Here is a 26631-nt window from a genome sequence, read left to right as displayed (position 1 = left end):
AGCCCAAGTAGCCATTACACACCCTTGTCCCACTGGGATTTTTGCACACTGCGTTGGTGTACGGTGCTTTTTCTGGAATATTTTGCTGTTTTTTTCTGGATTTTCTGTTTGCACATAGTCACATCGTCACTTTAAGATGTTTTCTTGTTCATGTGTTTTGTCTTTTGTTTGTTGCGGTTGCACCCGATTCAAGAGCCGAATGGTTCACAGGGCTATGCCAAATAAATGAAACTGAAAAAAACTGTTTCCGTGTTTGGGCATTCATTTGTTGTATTTTCCAATCCCCTTGAAAAACAGGTTTTTTTCATGGGCTCACTCTGCTCTTGTTTACAAAAAAACAGCTGAACTGAATTGCATTAGGGTGGCTTGGAGATGTAAACTATCTCGCCTGGTAAACAGGTATTGGGTTCGATCCTGACCCTGACGCCTGCTGTGTATTTGGAGTTTGAGTGTCTCTCTCCCCGTGGTCGCGTGGATTTTTAAATCCTTTATATTAAGTTCGCTTGCTTGCTTAGGACCGTGCAAATCTTTCGGTCGTTTTTTAATCCACTTCCCGTGATCCAATCGAGCTGACATTTTGCACACAGACTCGTGCGTGACAATGCATTTTCGTGAAAAAACATTTCCAAAATTTTACACTGTTTAGGGAATTTTTTACAAATATTTAATTACCAATTGTTTAATGCTGCCAGACAATCATCTTACCCATAGGTGGCAGCCATCTCAAGCCAGAGGACGAGAGGACTCTAGCCGCCCCGATGCCACGTATATAAAGGATTTATAGTGAAAAACTTTGTTTTTACGGGTTAATTTTTTCTCCGGGTCTTCCGGGTTTTCCCTCCACATTTAAAATCAACGCTAGTTCAGCGTCTTTGGCTGCTTTAAATTTCCACTTGATAATTCACTATACAAACAGTTAATAGTTAATATAGAATAAAGACTGTTTCCTGAACACGAACACTATGGGTATTGTCGCCATGGTATTACATCCAAAACATATTTAGTTTTTTTTAAATGCTATGTTAGGATTTAGACTTTATAAAAAATAAGATAACACTGGGAATGTCAAAACCTGTCCATGTGGAACTGCTGAAACACATGCTGCTGGAAAACATTGGAATGGAATGGCCGTTCACACTTTTTTTCACCTGAGTTGGATACTCCTGGAAGACACCAGTGGTATGACCATCAATCGCATCAGAACATCAACATAATTGAAAAAAGTAAAAATACAAGCCACCAGTAGTGCGATTGTGGCCATACAAACCCAAACTATGGACCACACAGTGAACCCATAGAGAGACATAGAGACCATAGTGACACATAGAGACCCATATTCATTCATGGAGATACATTAAAGACACAAGCCACAGTAGTGCAATTATGGTCATGCATCTCAAACTATCGTCCCTATAGTGAACCCATCGAGAGACATAGAGACCATAGTGACACCTATAGATACATAGAGATGCAATGAGATCGATATTAATTCATAGAGACCCTTATACATTAATAGAGATACATGAAAAACACAAACCACAAGGAGTACGATTGTGACCATTCAACCCAAACTATGGACTGCTCCTTCAACAGAGAAGGAACAAAACACCTGCAGCAAACTCTCTCCTGACGCCCTCTCATGGTGAGCAGATCTCGGACTCGGGCCTTTTAGCTCTTGACAATATTGCCATCATATACAATGATATAATGAGTGAGTGTATGAGTGTATGTGGGTCAGTGTGTGTGGGTGAGTTTCAAGTTAAAGTTTCATGTATTAGGTATAGCCCTGTGAGCCATGCGGCTTTTGAGTCGGGTGCAACCGCAACAAACAAAACATTAACAGAGAACATCTTAAAGCGACGACGCGCAACAGAAACATCCTGGATAAACCAGCAAATCTTCCAGATAAAAACACCGTATTACAACGCTGTATGCAAAAATCCCAGTGTGATGCAAGTCAAACAATAACAACCAAAGTTATCAGGCCAACTCCGCACTTCCGCAAGAAACATGGCGTAACCATATGTTTTCAAAATCACCAAATAAAGTTATCAAAACAATGTAACAACAGTGATCATAGGAACTGTAATTCAAATTTAACAATTAACGATATATATAACAGGTACGACCAAACTTGCAGCCATAGCTCGCAGTCACTTCCAGTGTATGATAAGTGAGTAAGTCAGTGGTAGTGTGAGTAAGTGTATGATGTGTGAGTGAGTCAGCGTATGATGAGTGAATCAGTGTTTGATGAGTGAATAGGTCAGTGCTTGTGTGAGTGAGTGTATGATGAGTGAGTGTATCACGGCATGAGTGAGTAAGTGTATGTGAGTGAGTGTATGAGTGAGTGAATGAGTGAGTATATGAGTGAGTGTATGAGTGCATGTGTAGTGGCATAGAATAGCAGTGTAGTAGCATAGCGGCGGCTGCTGGCAGGGAAGGGGATCTGCGGCTTGCGGCAACCCTGATGTCAGCAGACCAGGATAGACACTAGAGGGCGATCTAAGGGACAGGTCACAGAAGTGGCACACCAATAACCCGCTAGGAAGTTCTATAAAGGGGGCATAGCCGGGGCAGAACCAGACCACGCCAACAGCGTAAGAGGGGTCCCTGTGGGGGACCTCGGGGCTGTCGTGTCGAGTGGAATCCCCGTCGTGCTGCTGAAGTCTTCGTCACCATTCTTCTCGTCTTCACCATTCTCGTTGTCTTCACCATTCTCGTACTTTTCACCATCTTCTTGTCATTCTCTCCGTCTTCACCATCTCAAGGCGTCACCAGTCAGGCAGCATACCAACTGTCCTGACTGAGTAGCGCCGCCGACAATAGACGGACTAATTATAACAATATTCTTCAGTTATTTGGGTACAGTCACGTAGGTACAAAATAAAATAAATCACGACGTTTCGGGTACCACACAAGCGTTCATCATTAGGTTGGGAAAGCATGGTCTGCTGCTGAAGCAGACTGTTTTAAAATGTTTGAAATGGGTGTAGCCCAAGGGTCATGAAGAAGTGGCCGGGGCTAGTGATGTCAATGTGAGAAATTAGCATGTAACTGTAAGATAGGAGGAGAGCGGCCTCCTGGACAAGGGCACGGAAGTGGCTATGTTAATGTGAGAGATTAGCATGATGTTAATGTGAGGTACTCTGCAAACCTACCCGCTACTTTCCGAGATTTGTTCATGAAGCCATCCAGATATATAAACACAGACACAACTTCAACCGAGAGGATGGGTACAAACTGAGCAATCATTGGAAGGACGTTATTAACCAGGTAAAGTCTTAACTGACTGTGATGTTTCCGTCCTACCTGCCTATGTCAGCTGTTGTATCATGCTAATCTCTCACATTAACATAGCCACTTCCGTGCCCTCATCGAGGTTCAGGCCCTGGCAAAGAAAACTGTCATGGTTCCTCCAGGCGCTCAGATGTTGGTGCCATTGCGGTTGCGAAAGCAACTTGATTTGACGGATATCGATTCGGGGTCTCGCGTTGGTAGGGGCCCAAACTATAGTAAGAAGAGACCAGGAGCCCTTCTTGCAAGTGCTGAACGTCGGGCCGGGGGCTGCGGGGAACAGTAGGGCAAGTTGCGTGCCTTGCTCCGAGAATTTTTAGCCAGGGGAAATTTGATATTGGCCACACGTCACTATTGCAACATCGCATCGAGACGGGTAACGCCGCTCCAATACGGCAGAATTCGTATAGGCTCAGTCTGAAGGAGAAGGACCACATTTGCAAAGCAGTTGATGAAATGTTGGCCATTGAGATTATCTCCCCTTCCACCAGTCTGTAGGGGGCTCCCATTGTTTTGGTTAAAAAACGGGATGGGAGCCTGCGTTTTTGCATCGACTTCCATAAATTAAATAAAGTTTCTGTGGCGGACGCGTACCCGCTCCCCCGGATGGATGACTCCTTGGACGCCTTGTCGCGTGCACAGTATTTCTCGACCCTCGACTTGTTGTCGGGGTTTTGGCAGCAACCCTTGGATGAAGGATCCAGGCTTAAACCGTGTTCCAGATACCATAAGGTTTGTTTCAATTTAACCGCCTCCTGATGGGTCTTCACGTGGCTCTGGCCACGTTTCAGCGGCTGATGGACTTCGTCTTGGCAGTTCATCAACGGGACTCGTGCCTCATATACTTGGACGACGTAATTGTGTTCGGGCACACGTTTCAGGAGCATCTGCAGCAGTTGCGGTCAGTGTTTATCAGTGTGCGAGTTGCCTGACTAGTGGGGCGCCCCAAGGTGGTCGAGATGGAGATGACGACGAGAAGAATGGCGACGATGGACTTGAGCAGCACGACGAGGATCCCACTCCAACAACAGTCCCGAGGTTCCCCAAAGGGCCCCCTCTTATACTGTCACATGGCCTCGCTCCGCCCTGGCCACGCCCCCTTTCTGGAGCCTACTAGCGAGTTCCTGGTGGGCCCCTACTGTGACCTTTCCCCTAGATCCCCCTCTCGTGTATATCCTGGCCTGCTGACATCAGGACTGCCGTATGCCGCAGATCCCCTTTTCTGCCAGCAGCCAGCGCTATGCCACTGCATATGTATGAGTGAGTGTATCAATGAGTGAGTGTATGTATGAGTTTATGGGTGTATGAGTGAGTGTCTATGTATGCATGTATGACTGTATGAGTGAGTGTCTATGCATGTATGAGTGAATGTGTAATGCCACTGACACACGTTGTACTCGGATTAATTAGATACAGCAACCACAGTCGGCCCGGCTTCTTCCTTGGGTCTTGAAGCTCGTCCCCTCCCCTTTTGCCCTCCCCTTTTATACCTTTGGAGCCCCTTCTCTCGAAGCTTCCCTCACTTTTGAAATTTACCTATTTTCAATGAGAAAACGTGTGCATTTGTGTCATTCCTTCACATAAAGTCCTGGTCACAAAAGAAAAGTACGTGGAGAATAATATCCATTTTCTATACTTTTGAGGCATAAGCAATAAGAAAATAACACTTACTACCCAGGAACAAAAATCGTGTCACATAGTGTATAATCTGAGTCCACTTCTTATTCAGCAAAATCCCTCGTCGTCGACAATGATTGCCCTCCATAAATGTCTTATCCGTGTTGGTCTGAAGATAGCAGACTGTCTGCTCCCGAGTGGGATGAATGACCCCGGGTCATTGATTTAGTCCGTGATGGGCCGTGTCTGCCGCTCCTGCTTTTCCTTCCAGTTGTCATCGCAGGGGGTTTGAAGTTGTGAGATCCGATGCAGCAGAAACTCTTCCCTCGTCTGGGACAATCCTGGGCCATTAGCGAGCTGCAGCGTCTACAAGATGTATCTGTCTATGTTGCCGTGACAGGTACCGCACGAATCCGACCGTGGTCCGTCCGGCGCTCGCCGAGCTGCGTTGGCTTCTGGTTGCTGAACGAATGCGTTATAGCAAAGCCATCAACCCACACGGTTTACCCGTCCGTATTCTTGTACAGGGAAATAGAGTTTACAGGTCCATACGCCGTTCAGCCATTTCAATACGGGCACATTTTTTGTTGTATATTTGTGTTTCTTTTTTGTGATGGGACTTTGTAGGATGAACGTTGAGATTTATAAGGACACGGGGTGACCAATAAGGTCTGAATTTCTCTGTAATATGGTAGGCAATGATAAGGGATTGAGAGGTATGTTAAAGGCAATATTCGACTTACGAACTCCCGACTTACGAACACCTGTACTTTTGAATCAGCTTCCATGAAAACTTAAAACGCGAACTCGTAATTGCAAACTGAACCGCGAAACTATTTTGTTCGGAGGAGCGATCCTCTGCGAGGTATAATGAGTCGGCTTCGCACTGGAAGTGTTTGCGTGTATGCGCGTGTACATATGTGTGTGTAAGAAAGTGTGAGTTTGTGGAGAGCGGTAGTGTAGCAGTTAGCGCGTTGTGCTACGAAAGCGATGAACCGAGTTTGATTCTTGATCTCGGCCAACACCAGTTCCTGATGCGGTGTGTAAACATCAGCACTGAGGAGACAAAGGCGGCCGGGCGTGGTGTTGGCCACCCCCCACTCCCTCACATGCTGTACCGGCCTTTATAATTGCTTGGCCCAACAGTTTCAGGCTATTCGGGGGATCGTTGTCATTGTGATGTGTGTTTTTGTCTTTGTGTACGTATGTCTGTGTGTGTGTGTTTGTCTTTGTGTGCGTGCTCCCCTGTGTGTGTTTCTGTGTGCAGCGTGCGCCACACGCCCCGTGTGTGTGAGCTATTATGGTGACTCATTGCCCCCCTTCCGACTACAAGCTAGCATCAGGGCTCAAGGTAAGTGAAAATAGAACCGTTTTTTTCTATTTATGTTACTTTATTTAATGTTATAATTACTATACAGTATTGTTACAGTGTTACATGCAAATGTGCAACATTTCTCTTTAATTATGAGTTGAACAATGCTTCCCCTTTTTGTTGATCTGTAACACATGACATAGCACTGACCATATGGGCATTTAAAAAGTTGCTATATTGTGTTCCGACTTACGAACCGTTCGACTTACGAACGGGTCTCAGGAACGAATTAGATTCGTAACCCGAGGACTGTCCGTATCAGGTCGTATTCTTTACACACAAAGTGCTTGCCACAAATGAACCATGATACCTCGCTGATCTCATCAAGGAGCATAAACCATCATGCGAACTTCGGTCATCCTTACAGCGGCGGCTTTTGGCTAGCCATTGAGCAAAGATGGTCACTGCCTCACGTGCTTTTAGATGCGCTCCTGTGGCTGTCTGGAACATTTTGCTTCCGACAGTAGGAAGCCGCTGGAAACTGTGCATTTTTAGATTAAAAACTAATTTCTTTAGAACTGCTTTTGATGTGTAGTTTGTTGTCCTTCCACTGCACCTCTGATTAGCACGGTTGGCTACGTACGGTGCGAAATACGTTAAAAATACATATGTACATAGACTCAGTTCAATGTACGTAACAACATTTCATCTGAGTTCCTGGGCCGTGATTGTGGTATGACACTATGGGTGTTCACTATTCGGGTTGTCAGAATCAGCATATTCATTCATACTGGAGGAGGAATCTTATGAGCAAAATAAACGATACAGAAACACGACAGAAGGGCAAAGTACAATAACGGAAAATAAATCACCCAAAAACATACAAATAAAACTTACACCATTCACCATCCTACCAATTGTATGAGTTTATTTTATGTTTATTTTGACCACAATGAAAATGATCCCAATAGGGCACGGTTATCCAGTCAGGAACTATATTAGACGGACTATGTATCTGGAGCTATTAATCATCGGGCGAGGGGTCCCTGTGTTGGCGACGGAGGGGCAAGCGGAATGTGGGAGACATGTTGTTTATGAGTCGCTCTCTCTTTCTCACTCTCTCTGTTAGTGGTAGGACCGCCATTCCCACACCTCGGATAAAGGCTGTTAGGCCAAGTCACTCCAAGCTGTAGGCCTGACTGTGTTTCCCTAATGTGCGAGGTTCAATATTGATCGAATACATGGCGGTCCCAAGCAGAAGTGTGGAAATAGCCGCGCCCAAGCCCGTGGGGACTACCGCCGCTTCTCGCTGGGAGTCATTCAAAAGTTGGTTGAAAGTTAGCAGGCGGTTGAGTCAGGCGGGGAGGGGTGGGAGGGGTGGAATGGGAGAGTCGTGGTCAAGTGATCGGGACTGGCGAATCCCATTCGACCCGTCCCCTCTCGGTAGCGAATGAGAGAGCGAGGGCCCAGAGTGGGCATAGATCAGGAAGGGAGCGAGGCACAGAGGGCATGAGCAGAGCGGGCTGGAGATGAGTGGACGCTTGTGTGTGTGGACAAACGGGAAGGTGTAGAGTTCAGCGGGAACTCTCACCTTCGTGGGTTCTAGTGCCACCACGCCGTGCACACCAGGTCAGTTCACCTCCGAAAGTTCCTCTCTGCCCAGCCAACCCCGAGGTCAGAGATAAAATGTTACACAGTCTGTGTCTTTTTGGTCTTTTATATTGTTGGTGGTACATTGTGGGTGTGTGGTGATGGCTGTGGATTAGGCAGGTAGCTAATTCTATGAGAGGGCTCGGCCCGAACCGCAGGCCTCCAGTTTAGAAAACCTTCCCTGCCGCCAGCGAGGCATGCACAGAGGGGGTCTTCACCCCGAGAAGCCATCTCCCTGAGCCGTGGGAAGGCCACGTGACCTCAGGTGGAGGGGGTATTGAGGGGGGGTGTGGCGTGAGGGGCCTACTTTAGACCGCGCTTACGCCAAGTGCAGAGAGGCCACCGCCACCTTATATGTATCGTGAACAAAGTGGTTATGCCCTCCATCAGGTGAGACTGGGCACGGCTCTATATAACCAGGCCCCGCGCCGCTAGAGCTCGCGAAAAGGCAGGAAAAGTGCAGATTCGTTGTGGGTGTGGCACGAGGGGCCGACCTTAGGTTGTGTTCTCACCACCCCTGTAGAGAGATGCACATGTATATGTAGTGGCTTAGCGCTGGCTGCTGGTGAAAAAGGGGAACTGCGGTGTATGGCAGTACTCAAGTCAGCAGGCCACGATATACACGAGAGGGGGACATCTCGGGGAAAGGTCACAGAAGGGATCCATCGGGAAGCCCGGGAACCTGCTAGTAGGTTCCAGGAAGGGGGCGTGGCCGGGGTGGAGCGAGGCCACGCTGAGAGTGTAAAAGGGGCCCCTGTGGGATCCCCATCGTGCTGCTCAAGTCCATCGTCGTCACCATCTCGTCGTCACCATCTCCTCGTCGTCGTCTCCGTCTTCACCATCCCGGGGCGCTGCTAGTCAGACAGCCTACCAACTGCTCTAACTGAGTAGTGCCGCCGACAATAGACGGACTTAATAATAATAGTGTGCACCCACGTAGGGTGTGCGTTATCCCGATGGTGCTTGTTAAATAGCAGACGTGCCTCCAAGTCTTACTGTCTCCGAGTTGAGTCACTACATATACATACCCACCCGCGGATAATAATATAGACATATATATAAGATAACAACCACAGCGGCCGTTCACCACAAAGTGACGGGGACCTGGATGCGTGTGCCAGGCCGCGTGCACCTTGAGGGCACGTGAAGCATCTGAGGTTCGCTGGCAGGAAACGAAGCCAGTGGCTGGTTACAAAATAGGTAAATATACATGCGTAGAGGCACACACCACCCAAAGTGATGGTTGGACAGGGCGCTTCCTACTCAACGAAGCGGGGTGGAATATAAACCCCGGTGTGAGGTTGCGAGGTGCGGAGTGGTTTCCCAGCCAAGTTGTGGAATCATGAGCCTGTGGCATCCGCCGATGCATTCGGAGGGGGAAGAGTAGGTCCCCTCAGGGGGCTTCCCCAAGTGCGGCTCGGGGCTGCCCCTCTGCCCCCAGGCCCGCCGCTCCTCCTGGGATTTGGACTTTGAGTCTGGGGAGCGAGCCACTGCCCGTCGGCCCCCGACCTTATAAATTGGCAGCTGCTGCCCGCTCGGGGAGGAGGACACAGAGGGAGATAGCGAGACTGGCCGCTGGTGGCCCCACCAGGCCAGCGGCCAAGCCCAGCGGCGTGGCAGAGGGCTGCATGACACGCCCTCGGAGGAGTTGCGAGCAGCTTCTAGTGACGATGGCAGAAAGTCGAGCGATGATGGCGCACGAGGGACTGCCTGAGGTGGGGACTACTCCGGGCTGGCGCTCGTTGCGCAGGCAATGCCTCGGGTGGCACCGCCCCCCAAATTCCCTCCACCCTGCCTTCGTGTGCGTACTGTCATAGACTCAGTTAAACTATTTTATTTTACCAGGTAAGGCCCACTGATCTATATAGCTCTCTTTTTCAGAAGCGACCTGGCTATCACAAATGATAGCAACTCAAAGAAGTGGCTTTATCATCATCACGTGGAAGGTAACACGCAGAACCAGAGTTACCCCTTCATATCGATACCTTCAAGCCTTCAATTCGTGCGCATCTGAAGCCCAAACAACCCAGTGTGGGGGGCATTACCACAGCCCGCATACTCCCGAGTATGCGGGATTACCCGCACTCCCTGGGTACAATAAATGGAGATGCGTGGATGTGTTGCCCAACAAGGGCTTCATCGGGGATCCATCTGTCCACATTGCACTGGCTTCGATCTCCCCAAGGTGATCACTTAGGTTCAGTTGAACCGCATGAACCGGTGTCTGATCAGGGCCAGGGTCTGTGTGTGTACCCGTGGGTAGCAATAGTGGGGAGCAGTATGGTAGCGGTTAGCGCTACACTGCGCTACGAACCCGGCGACCCGAGTTCGATTCCTGCTCACGATTAACACCAGTGACGATTATCTAAACTGGGCCTCCCCTAGGTCGACTCAGGTCAACATTGTCACTGGGGAGACAAAGGCGGCCGGTCGTGGTGTTAGCCACCCACCCCCTCGTGTGCCATGCTGGCCTTCATAGGTGCTCGCTAACAGCAATTGCCCCAACAGTCTGTTAAGGCTACATGGGGGATCTTTGTCTTTGCTTCCAAACATCGATGTGGCCATCGTAATACTGCTAAGTGGCAGCCCCCGCCTGTGTGAATGCGGGGCCAGCAGGAGACCGCCTTGGCCACACAAACATCGGCTGTGAAGTCTGTTAGGGCTGTGCTGGGCGGTACTGGTGGTTGCCCTGCACGTGCTGGGAGGTGGAGGAGGAAGCTGTCATACATGGCTCTATGTAGCTACGTGGAGCTTATGTGCACTCATAACATATATACAGGAATTCCTCTACTTACGGATATTCGACTTACGAACTTTCAGAGATACGAACAAACCTGTTCATATGTCCAGTTGCCTGTTCGGACCGAGAGTCGTAAGTTCAACTGCAGCGCAATAGATGGCAGTGATATCATCTACATCTGCAGAACATGAAGAACCAGTAGCATTACATCTACAGGAGATTATACAACACGAGTAAAGTTGGATTTACGCAGAAATCGACTTACGAACAGACTTCTGGAACATAACTTGTTCGTAAGTAGAGGAGTCCCATTATAACATTGACAAACGTATTTCTTTTTCTTGTGTATCTGGTGCTCTAACTGTATGACGGTCAGGTGCAAAATGCATTCGCTAAATAAATCACGTGTAAATTTACAGCGGCAGCCAAATGCTCGAAACGCGTGATGTCAATTCTAAATTGTGGAGGGAAAAAGGACCCAGAGAAAAAATTCTACACGACCACGGGGAGAGAGAGACGCAAACTGTAAATATACACAAGGCGTCAGGGTCGAAACCCACGACCTCCTGCATACCAGCTACCGTGTGTACCGTGTGTACTGTGTGTACTGTTTGCTTTACTGTCACACAGAGATTCATATGTAGTGAGTCCAACTGAGTCGCAGACGTTGTTTTGGGAGCAACACTTTATTTCACCAACTCAACATGACACAACACAACCTACACTTCGGTGTTGAATGCCCATCTAGCCACGCTACGGCAGAACTAGACACGGTTCGCTATCCCGACCCGGACCACAAGCTGGTTCCCGGACCGTGTGGCTAGAGGCTTCTTTTACCCAACGTGGATCTTCTTCACCAGTAACCCAAAGAACCCCGAGCCCCTCAACGGGCCCCCGTTATATCGGCCTGGGCTGGGGCTGGCTCCGCTCCTCGCCCCGCCCACCTTCTACATCTCTCGAGCTCTTTCCCAAAGGCTCCCGAGAGCTATTTTATACCACGTGACCGCCCAGCGGCCCCTGTCCACCGGTGCCCCCCCTCTAATCTCATCCGGTCACGTTTCGGCAGGTCAACCAGCGTATCATGCCCCAACGTAACCCTGGCTGGTTGACGCTCCCTCTGACTCCCTCACTGGGAGCCCGCACTGCACACTGTACGTGTAGATTTGAAGTTTTTGTGACTGCAGGGATCCATACTCTTTGCTCCTTTCGGTAAAGTCACATAGGTATAAAATAAAATAAATTCAATGTACGTGGTGCCTCCGCGCTGACCAGTGCTCACCCAAGCCCCGCTATGGCTGGTACTACGCCCAGTAAGCGGGCTTCCCATAATGACAACACATTATCTATCTGCCGTGGCTTCGTAGGCCCGGCACCACACAGTGACATTCACAGTCACTACGCATACAAAGACAAAGATCCCCCTTATAGGCTGAACAGACTGTAGGAGGCTGGGCGTGGTGCTGGGCACCCACCCAACTTGACATTCGCCACTAAGTGACGGTGACGTCTCCACGGCGCCTGTGCCAGGGCAGGTGCACTTTGAGGCCACGTTAAGTGTTGAAAGCTCGCTGGCAGCAGGCCACGGGACAGACCCAGCAGGTGCCATGGGTTGACCGACTGAGATGACTGGTAGATGCACCACCTGTGCCCTGTACTGTGCCAACTCTCTGCGTTGTAGCCGCCCGGCGCTCCGCTCGTTGTTGTGAGCGTCGCTCCTGTGCGCTCCGCTGTTGTTGGAGTGCGACTGGCTCCAACAGCGCAGCAGCAGCGTCCTTCACGAGCCTCCTCCACAGAGGACGATCTTGACACCGCGGGAACCAGTCTTCGGCAAGTCCACTCAGGTCCATATTCTTCTGTACAATATCTCTTCTCCGGCCCGTGCCGCGCCCGTTTAGCCCCCTCTATCCGGCCAAACAGAAACCGCTTGGGCATGCAGTGGTTGGACATGCGGGTTACATGACCCAGCCAACGCAGCCAGTCTTGCCTCAATGATGGGACTGTGTCCAGATCTTTCAAGGATTTGTGAGCTCCTCTCACAATCCAGCCTCGTTAACCTATGATGGATCGTCGTCAGGCCAGCGTAAATGTTTCTAGCCGGCGAATATGTTCTAATAGGGAGGATCACATTTTCAAACATAGTGAAGGAAGCGCATGGTCGTTCCAAGAAGACCTGAAGCTTCGTATTGAGCAACAGACCAGGTTGCTACCACACAGCTGATGAAAAGATAATGCCGTTCAACTTATTCGGAGCGAGACCTCTTCTGTCAAACCAGAGCTGGTCATAAGCACAGGTATGAAAACATTTCCACTCTCTCCACAACTGCCTCGTCACCAATGGGACAGTTATTCGTGTAATCTCTTGAACCAGGGGGTCATCTGGGTTAAACTAAACTAAAACTATAAACCATTTTTATTTTAGCAGGTAAGCCCCTCTGAGCTGTATATCTTTTTTTCAGAAGCGACCTGGCAATCACAAATGAGAGCTCGACCAAGTGGCTTATCACGTGAAAATGTATTCCAGCCAAATACTCTAAACGCATGTTTCTAAATGTCTAAGGAAAAACCGGAGGGCCCAGAGAAATATGCACGCGATCACAGGGAGAGAGAAAGAGACACAAACTCCAAATATACAGCATACTAGGCGAGGTAGTTAACATCTCCTCACCACCGTGGCGCCCCAATAACAAATCCTCGTCGTGACTGTCCCGAAGAGATCCCGTCAGCGTTGTTAATTTTTTCCCAAAGTGCTGCAGCTTTCCTCCCCCACCACTACCCCTCCCCCCATTGATTATTGCCGCAGCTTTCTAAACACACGGTACGGTTTGCATTCTGCTCACAAGAATTGTGGTTAATGCAGACATGATTCCTTGAAAAAGGTTTCAGTTAACATCTTAACACAGCTGTTTTGTTGCCAGAAAAAAGGGGAAACCCTATTCTCATTTTGGTACTGGCAAAGGAGGTCCCATGACAGGGTGAAAACGTTTAAGCCCAATGGTTCTTACCCTGGGCACATCACGCACCCCCTGGGGGTGCGACACATGGCCAGATTTTTTTTTAAAGGTAAATAATCGAAAACACAAATTAAGCACGGATACGTGAGGATAACTTACTTTGTTTCATCAAACCCGATGTGTTTATTATCACTGTGCATTGTTGTCTAGCGGTCGAGAACCAAACGGGTTGCAAGGCTGCAGTAAAGGATAAGAACCACTGGACTACACTATACACTACACTACAATATACACGATACTATACGCTACGCACGACACTACTATACACTACAACATACACTACAATACACTACACTATATTACACTATATACTACAATACACTACACTATATACTACACTATACACTACAATACACTACACTATACACCATATACTACACTATACACCACAGAGCCACTATTTTCAACAAACACGGTGGTTGTGCAATGCCTCGGATTTCTCTGTCCACCACCCACCCCACCAGGGCCGTGCAAACAGAGGCTGCGGGGTCAGCGCTGATAATGCTGCTGCTGCTATCAGCCCTGCTTATCAGCTTACAGGGGGTGAGCGCGGTCCATGCCCTAGCGCTTATGCTGCTGCTGTCGCAGTCTACAGAGATTCGCACCCACGACAGACGTGGTTTGCCGGATCGCTCGCTCTCAGATACGCTTCAGCGGCCGTCTGGAACGCTCTCTTCCCCCTGCGCCGATAGTTAGGAAGCCACTGCGAGTTGCGCGCTGTTGGAGTCGTCACTTTTCTTGAGAAACTGCTTTTTTTCGTGTCTCTGTGTTTTTCGTGTGTTTGTCATTCCCCCCTCTCCCCCCCCCCTCCCTACAGGCAACCTCATTGGCACGGTTGGCATCTTACGGTGCAAAAGAGGTTCAACACACACACACAAACTACCCAGAGACTCAACACTGCCCATAGACTCAACACTACCCAGAGACTCAACACTGCCCATAGACTCAACACTACCCATAGACTCAACACCGCACCTTCGATTAGCGCGGTTGGCTACGTACGGTGCGAAAGAAGCTCAAGCTGCGTGCGCCATGCCAGGACAATCGACCCTCGTCACAGTGGTCACGTGCGTGCTCGTCGGCTGCCTCGTGGGCGAAGCCGCGTCCACGAAGGGGTCCCATGGGGACGCGGATGAGCTGCAGGTGCCGAAGGTTGGTGCAGTCACCTCTCGCAAACGTCGTCGTTGTCATCATCATCATCACTTCAAACAATCAATATCAATATCATCATTGCCATTATCAACATCACCATCATAACCATCGCCATCATCACCAGTGCATCAACATCAATCGTCATTCCAATCAGCATTATCATCAGTGCATCAATCATCATTCCCATCATTATCATCATCGCCATCATCATCAGTGCATCAACATCAATCGTCGTCGCCATCATCATTATCATCATCGCCATCATCATTATCATCATCGCCATCATCATCAGTGCATCATCGTCATCATCATCATCAGTGCATCGCCGCCATCATCAGTGCATCGCCGCCATCATCAGTGCATCATCGCCATCATCATCATCAGTGCATCATTGCCATTATCATCGTCGCCATAATCATCAGTGCATCATCATCATCAGTGCATCATCATCATCAGCGCATCACCACCACCGCCGCCACCGTCTTCGCCAGCATGCCGGTTTCTCTCGAGTCTCTGTTCCCCAGCCACCCGCGCGAGTTCTGCGGCCGCTCGCAACCTCCCTCCCCTCCCTCCCTCCGCGCCTCCAAACGCCCTCGCCAAAGCTGCCCAATCGACCTCCTGTCCGACCCGGCCGGTCGGGTAGCGGTCCGCGTCAGCCGGGCTTAACAAAGCACTCGGCCCTGGCCAGACAGTCACTCCCCTCTGTGCCCTTCGTGCGTAATGCAGCTTCACACGCGCTGGTGGTGGTGGTGGTAGGGGTAGTTGTGCTGTCGTGACCAATATTAACCAGAATAAAGGTGGGTGAGGAGGGGGATTAAATGGCGTAAATATAACGACGAAATATTGATTTCAAGCTTTCGTGGCTGCAGGAATCCATACTCTTTGGTTCTTTGGCTTTACCGAAAGAACCAAAGAGTAAAACGACGCATTTATATTTAAGCGACCTAATCTACAACAAAGTAAACTCCTCCATGATGCATAATGCACCTTTAGCAACTCGCCAGAGATTATCAACAATATGGAAAAAATGAGATTTGTTGCTTGATTTATTTACACGTGTTTTCTTTTGATCAATATACCGTCAAATGTCGGCACTATATACAATTAGATATCTAATATGGTTTAGAGAACTGATGATATACTGAACAGGTCAGTTAAATGTATTGATGAAAATCAAACGTATACAGGAACACCCCGATGTAAACTCTCCACACGACCTACTGCAGCCCAAGGGGCCGTCCATAAATGACGTCACGCGATTTTTGACGATTTTTGATCCCCCCCCCCCCGTCAAACGGCGTCACAAAAAGTCAGACCCCCCTTCAAATATGACGTCACAAAGCTCTGCCCCCCCCCCCCCCCCAAAACCATATTTACATTTTGAAAATAAAACATGCTTCAAATCGCTTTAAACTACTGTCATTGTAGTGCTTATTTAATGTGGCGCTGCACTCTGATGTTGTAGGAGAAAACATTTATTACTAGTAGTACTACTACCACTAGTAGTACTACTAGTAGTATCTACTACTATCTCCTAGTAGTAGAAAGTATCTACTACTAATAGTAGTATCTATCTACTACTACTAGTATCTACTAGTAGTAGTATCTACTAGTAGTAGTAGGTGCTGGGCCACGTTACTATTCGCCATCCCATCCCTAATAGTACTAGTAGTAGTAGGTTCTGTACCATGTTACAATCCACCATTCTATCTCTAGACTACTTAGTGGTACTAGTAGTAGTAGTCGGTTCTGTACCATGTTACAATCCACCATCCTATTTCTAGACTACTTAGTGGTACTGTAGTAGTAGGTCCTGTATCATGTTACAATCCACCATCCTATCTCTAGACTACTTAGTGGTACTAGTAGTAGTCGGTTCTGTACCATGTTACAATCCACCATTCTATCTCTAGACTACTTAGTGGTGGTACTAGTAGTAGGAGGTTCTGTACCATGTTACAATCCACCATCCTATCTCTAGACTACTTAGTTGGTAGCAGTAGCAGTAGGTTCTGTACCATGTTACGATCCACTATCCCGTCTGTAGGAGTAGGTTCTACTTATACTCAGTGCTGGATGAAGCTATTGCAGGGCCTGTAGCATATGTTATCAAGGGGGCTTAAAAAATCCATAAATATGAAAGCACACGTTTTTTTCTTGCATCGTAAAGTATTTTTTTTCCTTTGCTAAACAGCCAGATAATACGACAAATCGCTAACCTTAAACACCGAGTCGTTCATAAAAGTTGAAGGCAGTATAGTGCTATAGTAATCGAGCAAGTGCAGAATCACTGAACCGAAATTGATAGCTTGAAAGCATTTCGTGTGGGGCCCTTGAAAGTGCGGGGCCCGTAGCATATGTAGCTACTTCTGCTACTAGGATAATCCGGCACTGCTACTACTAGTAGCAGGTTCTGTACCACGTCACCATCCACCACTGAATCTCTTTGTTTCGATGTAAGTTACTTTCCATTCACGTTATCGTTTTCAGGAACACATCCTTAGGCCTAAACCGGCTATGCCTGTACTTCATTGTTAACACCACGCACACCGCTGTGATACACTATTACGCACTGTTCTATTTATTAAATTTTATTATTTTATACGCTTTGATAAACTCACTCTGTCTGTTGTCGTATCCCCCAAAAAATCTTGTAACTCAATTTTTACCCACTTCCCAATGTGCTATCGACTGCAAACTTGGTTTACTTATGTCATACTGATGACAAGATTATATTATATCATAAAAAATCTAAAACATATACAGTAAAACCTTGGATTGCGAGCTTAATTTGTTCCGGAAACGTGTTTGTAATCCAAAGCACTCGTATATCAGTTGTGATCACGTGATGCTCGGCAGACAAAGCGGATATGTCCTGCTCGTATTGCAAGACCTCGCTCGTTTATCAAATTGATATTTATAAAAAAAATTGCTCGTCTTGCAAAACACTCGTAGACCAGGTTACTCGCAATCCAAGGTTTTTACTGTATTTTAAAACATTCTTTTACACGCTTTTGATAAACTCACTCTGTCTGTTGTCGTATCCTCAAATCATCAATTTCAACCCACTTCCCAATGTCGTATCGACTGCAAACTTGGTATACTTATGTCATACTGGTGACAATACTATATTCTATCATTCAAATTAAAAATATATATTTTTAAACAATCTTTTTTTATATGTTATGTTTCGCCTTGGGTCTAATTCTCCATGCTCAACTCACGTTAGCTGTAAATCACCACGGTCCCTTACGTTATGGCAAGCCTCGGGGCCACTTCATGGAGTCGTGGAGTCAGAGCCGGCCCAGCCTCGTTCGTAGCGCAGCGGCAATTGCAAAGGGCCCCGTGGCCAGCAGAGGGCCCCCTAGAGTCACTGCGAGCTAGTGGGTGAAAAAAATCATACATCAAAGGGGCCTCCAACCAAATTTTGCTTAGGGCCCCTAAAGGTCTAGGGCCGGTTCTGCGTGGAGTTCTGCCATTACTAGTACGATACATTTAATAAAAGCGTGTTTTAAAAATTGTAAATATTACTTTTATTGTTACCACTTAAGGCCCCACTGAGCTATGTAGCTATTTTTCAGAAGCGACGTGGCTATCACAAACGATATCTCAGCGAAGTGGCTTATTTCGTGGAAATTTATAGCGGCTGCCAAACACTTTAAACGCGTGAAGTCGAATCTAAATGTCAAGGGAAAAACCCAGAGGACCCAGCTAAAAAAATCCACACGGCCACGGGGAGACACCACACACTCCAAATATACAGCAAGGCATTGTCAGGGTCAGGATTGAACCCACGACCTTCTGTACACCAGGCGAGGCAGTGAACATCTCCGAGCCACTGTGTAGGTGAGCCTCACCTGGTGACACATCAACCGCCCTTCTGTTGCTTGCCAGTTCCTGGGCACGTGGTACGGCGTGGCCGTTGCATCCGACAACAGCGAGCTGCTGGCGCTGATGCACAAAGTGAACAGCAGCGTGTACCACGTGGAGGAGGGTGCCAACGGCACGGTGGTCATCCACGGAGCCTCCTTCATGTGAGTCGCCCCCCATCTCCCCCCTCTCCTCCAATCTAGCCTCCCCGTAGCAGCTGTTCCCAGATACATCAGTCTTTTTTCCTTCCAAATTACACGACTCAATTGGGAAACGCATGGCAACATCGCCACCCGCTACTGGCAGTTTGATGCACAGGGACAGCTACTACTGGGGGTGCCCCTCGGTTAGACCACACAGCAATCACCACGCTCCCTACTTTGAAACGCACCGCTGCAGACTGCGCCTGTGAACACACAGCAGCGTAGGCACATTGCTTAGTTGATGATTTCCCTCAAAGAGGAAATGTCGCGAAATACATGAGCGTTGTTGGGTTCCGGCATTGCTACGAATAAATTGAGTGAGCGCGGTAACCTGATGACCTGTGCTGTGCCTGATGTCGATCCCGCTCAGGATGGGAATGTGCATTCGTGAAACAAAGCACTTCAACCTGTTCGCAAAGGAGAAGATCCTGATTCCTTTCGTGCCCGGTACGACCACCTCGTGTGTACTACTCACTCTGTCTCCCTCTCTCTTTGTGTGTGTGGTCTTTTTGTCGGGGGAGTGATGATGCAGTCGATTGCCGCTACCGCACCACCCAAGAGCCAGTGGCGACCCGACTCCCAATTGCACATCGAACATCATCGACCCAATGAACCACGCACGATGACCTCGCTGCCGATCTCGTCAAGGAGAGCAATAAACCAGAGAATGGCAGAAGGCGAACAGTACAAAGACAATGCACGTATCAGAGCATTGTATTGCTCGGGGTGAGCAGCTATGTCATGGGATACCTTTTTGCCGGTATCAAAGTATGAAAAATGAAAATAGGTTTTACCCTTTCTGGCAATTAAACAGGAGTGGTGTTAAGATGTTCAAACACCAAATAAAAAACTTTTCCAAGGAATCAAGTCTACATTAACCACACGTGCTTGTGGTGAACATGCAAAATAAACACTCTTAACACCTGTTTTTTTGCCAGAAAGGGTAAAAACCTCTTTTTATTGATCATACTTTGATTCTGGCAAAAAAGGTCCCATGATAGAGCAATAAACCATCATCGCGCAAACTCCGCTCATCATCCTCGCAGCAGCAGCGCCAGCTTTTGGCTAACCGTCGGACACGGACGGTGGTCCAATCATTATCGCGCGGCACTTTCAGATGCGCTCTGTCTGCGGCTGTCTGGAACGCTCTTCCCCATCCAATATTTAGATTTACAAACTCGTTTCTTTAAAACTGTTTGTTGTGTTTAGTTTGTTGTCCTTCCCCCCGGCACCTCCGATTAGCACGGTTGGCTATGTACGGTGCAAAAGAAGTTCAACATACATACTGCACTCGACACTATACTCGCTATACAATACACACACGACACTATGATACTAACTTGAAAACGCGTTTCTTTAGAACTGTTTTGTTTAGTTTGTTGTACTTCTCCTCCCCGACACCTCGGATTAGCGCAATTGGCTACGTACGGTGACAAATAAGTTTCAAATACATACTACACTACACACTTGGCACCGCACAAGTTTAACACACACGCGGCAGGGGCGAGTACTGTTAGAGAGCACCTATGACAGCCGGCACATCACACAAGGGGGAGGGTGGCCAGCAGCAAGCACGATCGCCTTTGCCTCCCCAGTGGCAATGCTTACATACCGCACCAGGTACTAATTTGAGGCTGAGTTGACCTAGGGGAGACCATCGGTTTAGATAATCGTCACTGATGTTGCCCGTGAGCAGGAATCGAACTCAGATTTGCCCGGTTTGTAGCACAGCGTAGTGCTAACCGCTGCGCCACCGATCTCCCCACACACACGCACTACGTCACGTGGCATGGGCATGTGTGTTACGTCATTGCGTCGTTAATGGGGAGTGGTAGTGTAGACTTTATCCCGCTGCGCTACGAACGAGGCGACCCAAAGTAGATTCCTGCTCACAGCCAACGCCAGTGACAAATATCTGAACTGGTTCTAGGCCTCCCCTAGATCGACTCAGCCTCAAATGAGTACCTGGTGTGGTGTGTAGTCACTATAACCACTGAGGGGAGACAAAGGCCGCCGGGCGTGGTGCTGGCCACCCAGCCTCTCGCGTGCTGTGCCGACTTTCACAGGTGCTCGCTAACAGCACTTGCCCCAAAGGTCTGTTAAAGGCTACACGGGGAATCCATACTTTGTGTGACGTCATTGCATTGCGTGACGTCACAGTCTCCACCGAACGTCATCGCACGAGGCCGGAAATCGGTTTCCGATCCTCGCTTGCAACACATTCGGGATCCCACGGGCACCTTACAAAAATGTAAAATATAAATTATTAATGTTGTTGTTGTTATTGTTGTTATTGACAAGCCACGATTTCTGTTTTGTTTCGTTGCCCAGACAACAGCAGCCAGCCCTTCTCAGACTTCGTGGGCGACACGAACGCCACCTACAGGTTCCTGAAGATCAAGTACGAGAGCTACTCGGTGATGCAGCAGTACGGATACCGCAACGGCACACGGGAGAGCATCCTCTACCTGCTGGGTGGGCACCCACCACAACAAACACATTCCTGCGTAGGGAGCTGGTAGGAACGTTGGGTTGCTCGGTCAATGGCCAGGGTCAACGGCGGCGTGGTGTCTTCCGCAAATATGCCCGACTGTGAGGGCGGGCACAATCCGGCGTGAGTAGGTTAAACGTTGAGTTTTATAAGGGCACCACGGGGTGACCAGCCCCTCCCCACCCAGCCCCACCCGTTCCACCCCCCACCCAGCCCCTCCCTCCCCACTCAACTCCTCCCCACCCTCCCCACCCAGCCCCTCCCCACCCTCCCCTCCCCACCCAGCCGCACCCAGCCCCTCCCCACCCTCCCATCCCCACCCAGCCCCTCCCTCCCAACCCAGCCCCTCCCTGCACGACGGACACAATAATCCCCTGTGGGCTGGTGTCACCAGGAGGTTCCTACCAGTACAGTAGTAACAATGACGGCAATAACAGCAACGACAACAACAATAACGACAACAATAACTGTCACGTCATCCACAAAACAAGGACACTTGTGCCCTAAGGGGCCGTCCATAAATGACGTCACGCACTTAGGGGGGGGAAGTCAGACATTTGTGACGATGTGTGACAAGGAGGGGGGGGGGGGGTTTGAGAAATGTGACGTCACATCAAAATGCGCAACTTTAAATAAAAACAGACGACACGTTCTACTTACTTCAATTTACTTTTAATAAATGTTTTATCCTACAACATTAAATATGCACTACAATGACAATAGTTTAAAGCGATTTGAAGCATGTTTTTTTTGGGGGGGGGGGTGGCTTTGTGACGTCATATTTAAGGGGGGGGGTCTGACTTTTGTGACGCCGTGTGAGGAAGTGGGGGGGGGGTCAAAAATCGTCCAAAATCGCGTCACGTCATTTATGGACGGCCCCTTAACAAAACACCCACACGCACCCAATCACACCTACTGCGAGCGCGTCCCCCCGAGACTCACGCCAACACAATGTAGAGGGTTGTACACCCTAACACTGGGACAGCTTGGTCTCACAGTGTTCTGGTGGAGTACGAGCTCGTGTTCCAACATCCAGCACTCTGACAGAGCCTGGCCCTGGACACGCCATCAAGTGCCCTCTCCTTATGAACTTCAGTCGTAGCCGTCCTCACCTCCATGAGAAGGGAGCATCTTTTACAAAATTCCACCATCACCACCACACTCCACGTTCCATCGAGCAGTCATATGCATGCGCACACTCAGACACAGCCAAGGAGCCAAAGACTACACACTCCCAATGCCAGACATTCAATGTCAGGCTGTTGGGGTCTTGCTCCCCAATGCTGCTGGTCTTGTTCACGCCACTGCTCGGCAAGCCCTACCCCATGGCTTGGCTCCCCACTACAGCCGAGTGAAGCTTTCCCGCGCTGCCCTCGTTTGCTGATTGCAGGTGGTAGTAGCCCACCCTGACGGTGGTGCTGTTCCACAGAGTCCCAACCGAACCGCTCAGAGTCTAGCCGCCTCCTCTTATAGTCTGGGCTCTCCCCGGATTGGTCAAACACCTGGCCAATTACAATAGGCCACCTCCCTCTACACTGCCCCTGGATCTCTCCCCCTCCTCGGTGTCACTCAAGCGGGCGGCATCCCAGGCCACAAGATTCAGTTTCCCCCACAGCTGCATCGACATGCCTCACACACCACGCCACAGTAACAATAATAACAGCAATGACAACAATGGCAACAATAATATAAATAACAACAATGATAATAGTAACAATGATAACATTAATAATAATAATAGCAATAACAATGATAACAATAACAAACATTATCAACAGCAATAATAAAAATAACAATGTCAACAATAACAACAGTAGTTTATGACCAGGACTAATCAGTAGGTAAAGGCCAATTTACTCACTCGCTCGCCCGCTTGCTCACTCACCCACCCACTCACTCATCCACTCACTCACCCACTCACTCACCCACTCGCTCACTCACCCATCCGCGCACCCACCCGCGCACTCACCCACTCCCTTGCCCGCTCACTCGCCCGCTCACTCACTCGCTCACCCGCTCACTCACCCAATAATCTACGCACTCACTAACCCACTCACTAACCCACTCACTTACCCACTCACCCGCGCACTCACCCACTCACTCGCGCACTCACTCACCCACTCATTCACCTACCCACTCACCCACTCATTCACTCAATCCAATGCCCGCCATTCGCCACTAAGTGACGGTGACGTCACCATGGCGCCTGTGCCAGGCTAGGTGCACTTTGAGGCCACGTGAGGTGTTGAAGGCTCGCTGACAGGAGGTTTCGTGAAGGACCCAGGTGCCATGGGTTGGCTGACTGAGATGACAGGTAGATCCACACCAGCTGTACCTCTTCTGTGCCAACTTGCTGCATTGTTGTAATGGTCGCTCTTCTGTCCTCCGTTGTTGCTGGAGGACGACTGGCTTCAATTGCCCAGTAGCGTCCTTCACGAGCCTCCTCCATAGAGGTCGATCCTGAAACTGCTTGTATCAGTCGTCAGCAAGTTCACTCAGCTCCACATCCTCCCGTAACGCATCAGTCCATCTCTTCTCCAGCCAATGTCGTGCCTATTTAGCGCCCTCTATATGGCCAAACAGAAGCAGCTTGGGCATGTGGGCTACATGACCCAGCCAATGCAGCCTTGCCTGCTGGAGGAGCTCACCGATGGGAATGTGTCCAGACACAATCCAGCCAGGTTAAACCCAGGATAGATCGTAGGCATCCCAGCCTGAATGTATCTAACCGGCTCAGATGTTCCATTATAGTGGTCCACGTTTCACAAGGATAGAGAAGGGAGGGCATGACTGTGGCCGAGAAGACCCGAAGCTTTGTGCAGAGCGATAGACCAGGTAGCTTCCACACAGCATTGTGCAGCCGATGAAAAGATAATGCCGCCCGACTGATTCAGAGTGAGACTTCTGCTGTCACATCAGAGCTGGTCATAAGCACACTGCTCATATATGGGAAACTCCACTCTCTCCACAACTGCTCCATCACAAATGGGGAGCCGAGGGGGTGGAGTGTCCGATGGTACAACATACCCAGCCAGGTGTTTAGTTTTGGTGGGGCTGATGGTAAGGCCCCACCTATGAGTGGCACACTCCAGGTTCAGCAGCAGCGCCTCCAACTCCTCCTCTGAGTGAGCAGCAATCACCAGATCATCAGCATACATAACGTGGTTGACCAATAGGGAGCCATCCCTCGACCGCACTGGGGCATCGATCAGCCTCCCATTGTATCTGTTCTAGATGAAAACTCCTCCGGTACAGCCATGGAAAGCTTCTCGAAATATGTGGTCAAAGATGATGCTTTATAATGTGGGAGCCAAGGTGAACTTGGAATGGCTCCAAGTCATGGATTCCGAAAGCACGAAGAACTGCCCAGAGCCCAGGCCTACTGATTGTGCCATAGGCCTTGACCAGGTCAATAAAGCAGAGATGTAGGTGTCGTTGGAATTCCCTACACCTGTGCTGTAGCAGACTGACAGAGAATAAGGCATCCGTGGAGGACCGCCCTGGTTTGAAACCACATTGGGACTCTCCTCAGCGTGCCTGGTAAGGCGATGTTGAATAATCCTTGCCAGGACCTTTCCCGGCACACTGAGAAGAGAGGGGGGACCCGTCCTGTGGTCCAGACAGTTGTGATGATCCCATGTACTGTAGGGCAGTCTGCACACAGATGCCACCCTCCCTCAGCATTTCGCTTCGGAGATTGTCTCTGCCCGGCGCTTTTCCTGGTCTCAGACTTCGGATCGCCCCTCAGACTTCCTCCACAGATGGCACATCAGGCAACCATTCAGAAGGGGTGGTTACTTCTGCCAATATTTGAGGCACGGCAGCCTCACTCACCCACTCACTCACCTACTCACCCACTCACTCACTCACCCACTCACTTACCCACTCACTAACTCACCAACGCACCCACTAAGTCCCTCTTCTCGTCTCGTCTAGATGTATAGAGCAGCGCCCCATTTCCGAGGCGCTGTAAAGTAATTATCTATAACTCAATGAGCTACTAAAGTAGTTAGCTTGTTATTACAAGTGGTGACGATGGTGGAGCTGTGGTGACAGGAGGACACGTGACAGTGGTTAAGGAGGGGCTGGGGTAGTGATAGGGGTAGTGATAGTGTTGTGGTAGTGATGTGATATGGGTAGTGATAGGGGTAGGGTTAGTGTTGTGGTAGTGATGTGATAGTGTTGGGGTAGTGATAGGGGTAGGGATAGGCGTGGTGGTAGCTGGCGTGCGGGGAGCTAGCAGGATGATAATGACGGGCTATGAGATGATCAACGTCTTCTTAATTATCCCCATCACACTTCCACCACGTCATTCAGTCACAACACAATGACAAATTTAATGATGATGGTGCTGGTGAGGATGATAGCGGCGATAGCGGCGATAGCATTGATGGCGGTGGTGAGGATGGTGGTGATAGCAGTGATGGCGGTGGTGAGGATGGTGGTGATTGCAGTGATGGCGGTGGTGAGGATAATGGTGATGGCGGTGATGGTGAGGACAATGGTGATGGCGGTGATGGTGAGGATGATGGGTGATAGCGATGATGGTGAGGATGATGGGTGATAGCGATGATGGCGGTGATGGTGAGGATGATGGTGATGGCGGTGATGGTGAGGATGATGGTGATGGCGGCGATGGTGAGGATGATGGTGATGGCGGTGGTGAGGATGATAGCGGCGATAGCGGCGATAGCATTGATGGCGGTGGTGAGGATGGTAAACAAGTCGCACTGCTCAATACCGTTCGACCAATTCACCAGAGTCAACTCAACCCTTGCACCCTCCAGCACTGCCTCCACCAAAAGTTTTAGCCACCGCTCACCACTCACCGATCACCGCTCACCACTCACCACTCACCAATCACCGATCACCACTCACCACTCACCAATCACCTCTCATCACCACTCACCGATCACCACTCACCGCTCACCGATCACCGCTGACCACTCATCGCTCACCACTCCCCGCTCACCACTCACCACTCACCGCTCACCACTCACCGCTCACCGTTCACCACTCACCGCTCACAACTCACCCTCACCACTCACGCTCACCACTCACCGATCACCACTCACCACTCACCAATCACCGCTCACCACTCACCACTCACCGCTCACCACTCACCGCTCACCACTCACCACTCCCTGCTCACCGCTCACCGGTCACTGCTCCTCACCGCTCACCACTCCTCACCACTCCCCGCTCACCACTCACCGTTCACCACTCACCGCTATTCACCACTCACAACTCCCCGCTCACCACTTACCGATGACCACTCCCTGCTCACCGCT

General features: G+C 49.4%; 1 protein-coding gene across 2 annotated transcripts in view; it reads left to right on the top strand.

Moving 5' to 3' along the window:
* The first annotated feature begins 14182 nt into the window (after window positions 1-14182).
* Window positions 14183-26631, top strand: part of LOC133361153 (uncharacterized) — a 30821-nt gene continuing 18372 nt past the window's right edge. The window contains exons 1-4 of one of the 2 annotated variants that reach the window (XM_061580020.1): window positions 14183-14776; window positions 18671-18810; window positions 19220-19296; window positions 21181-21324. In XM_061580020.1, the coding sequence (XP_061436004.1) occupies window positions 14657-14776; window positions 18671-18810; window positions 19220-19296; window positions 21181-21324 (481 nt within the window). In that variant the 5' untranslated portion in view covers window positions 14183-14656. The remainder of the gene's footprint in view (window positions 14777-18670; window positions 18811-19219; window positions 19297-21180; window positions 21325-26631) is intronic. The other variant, XM_061580018.1, reaches the window with a different exon arrangement.

The sequence above is a fragment of the Lethenteron reissneri genome, chromosome 71 (genome assembly GCF_015708825.2).
Source record: "Lethenteron reissneri isolate LAM-NWPU_2019-01 chromosome 71, ASM1570882v1, whole genome shotgun sequence".
Taxonomy (NCBI): Eukaryota; Metazoa; Chordata; class Hyperoartia; order Petromyzontiformes; family Petromyzontidae; genus Lethenteron; species Lethenteron reissneri.
The sequence above is the reverse complement of the archived record's forward strand: the minus strand, read 5'-3'. Positions and strand labels throughout refer to the sequence as shown.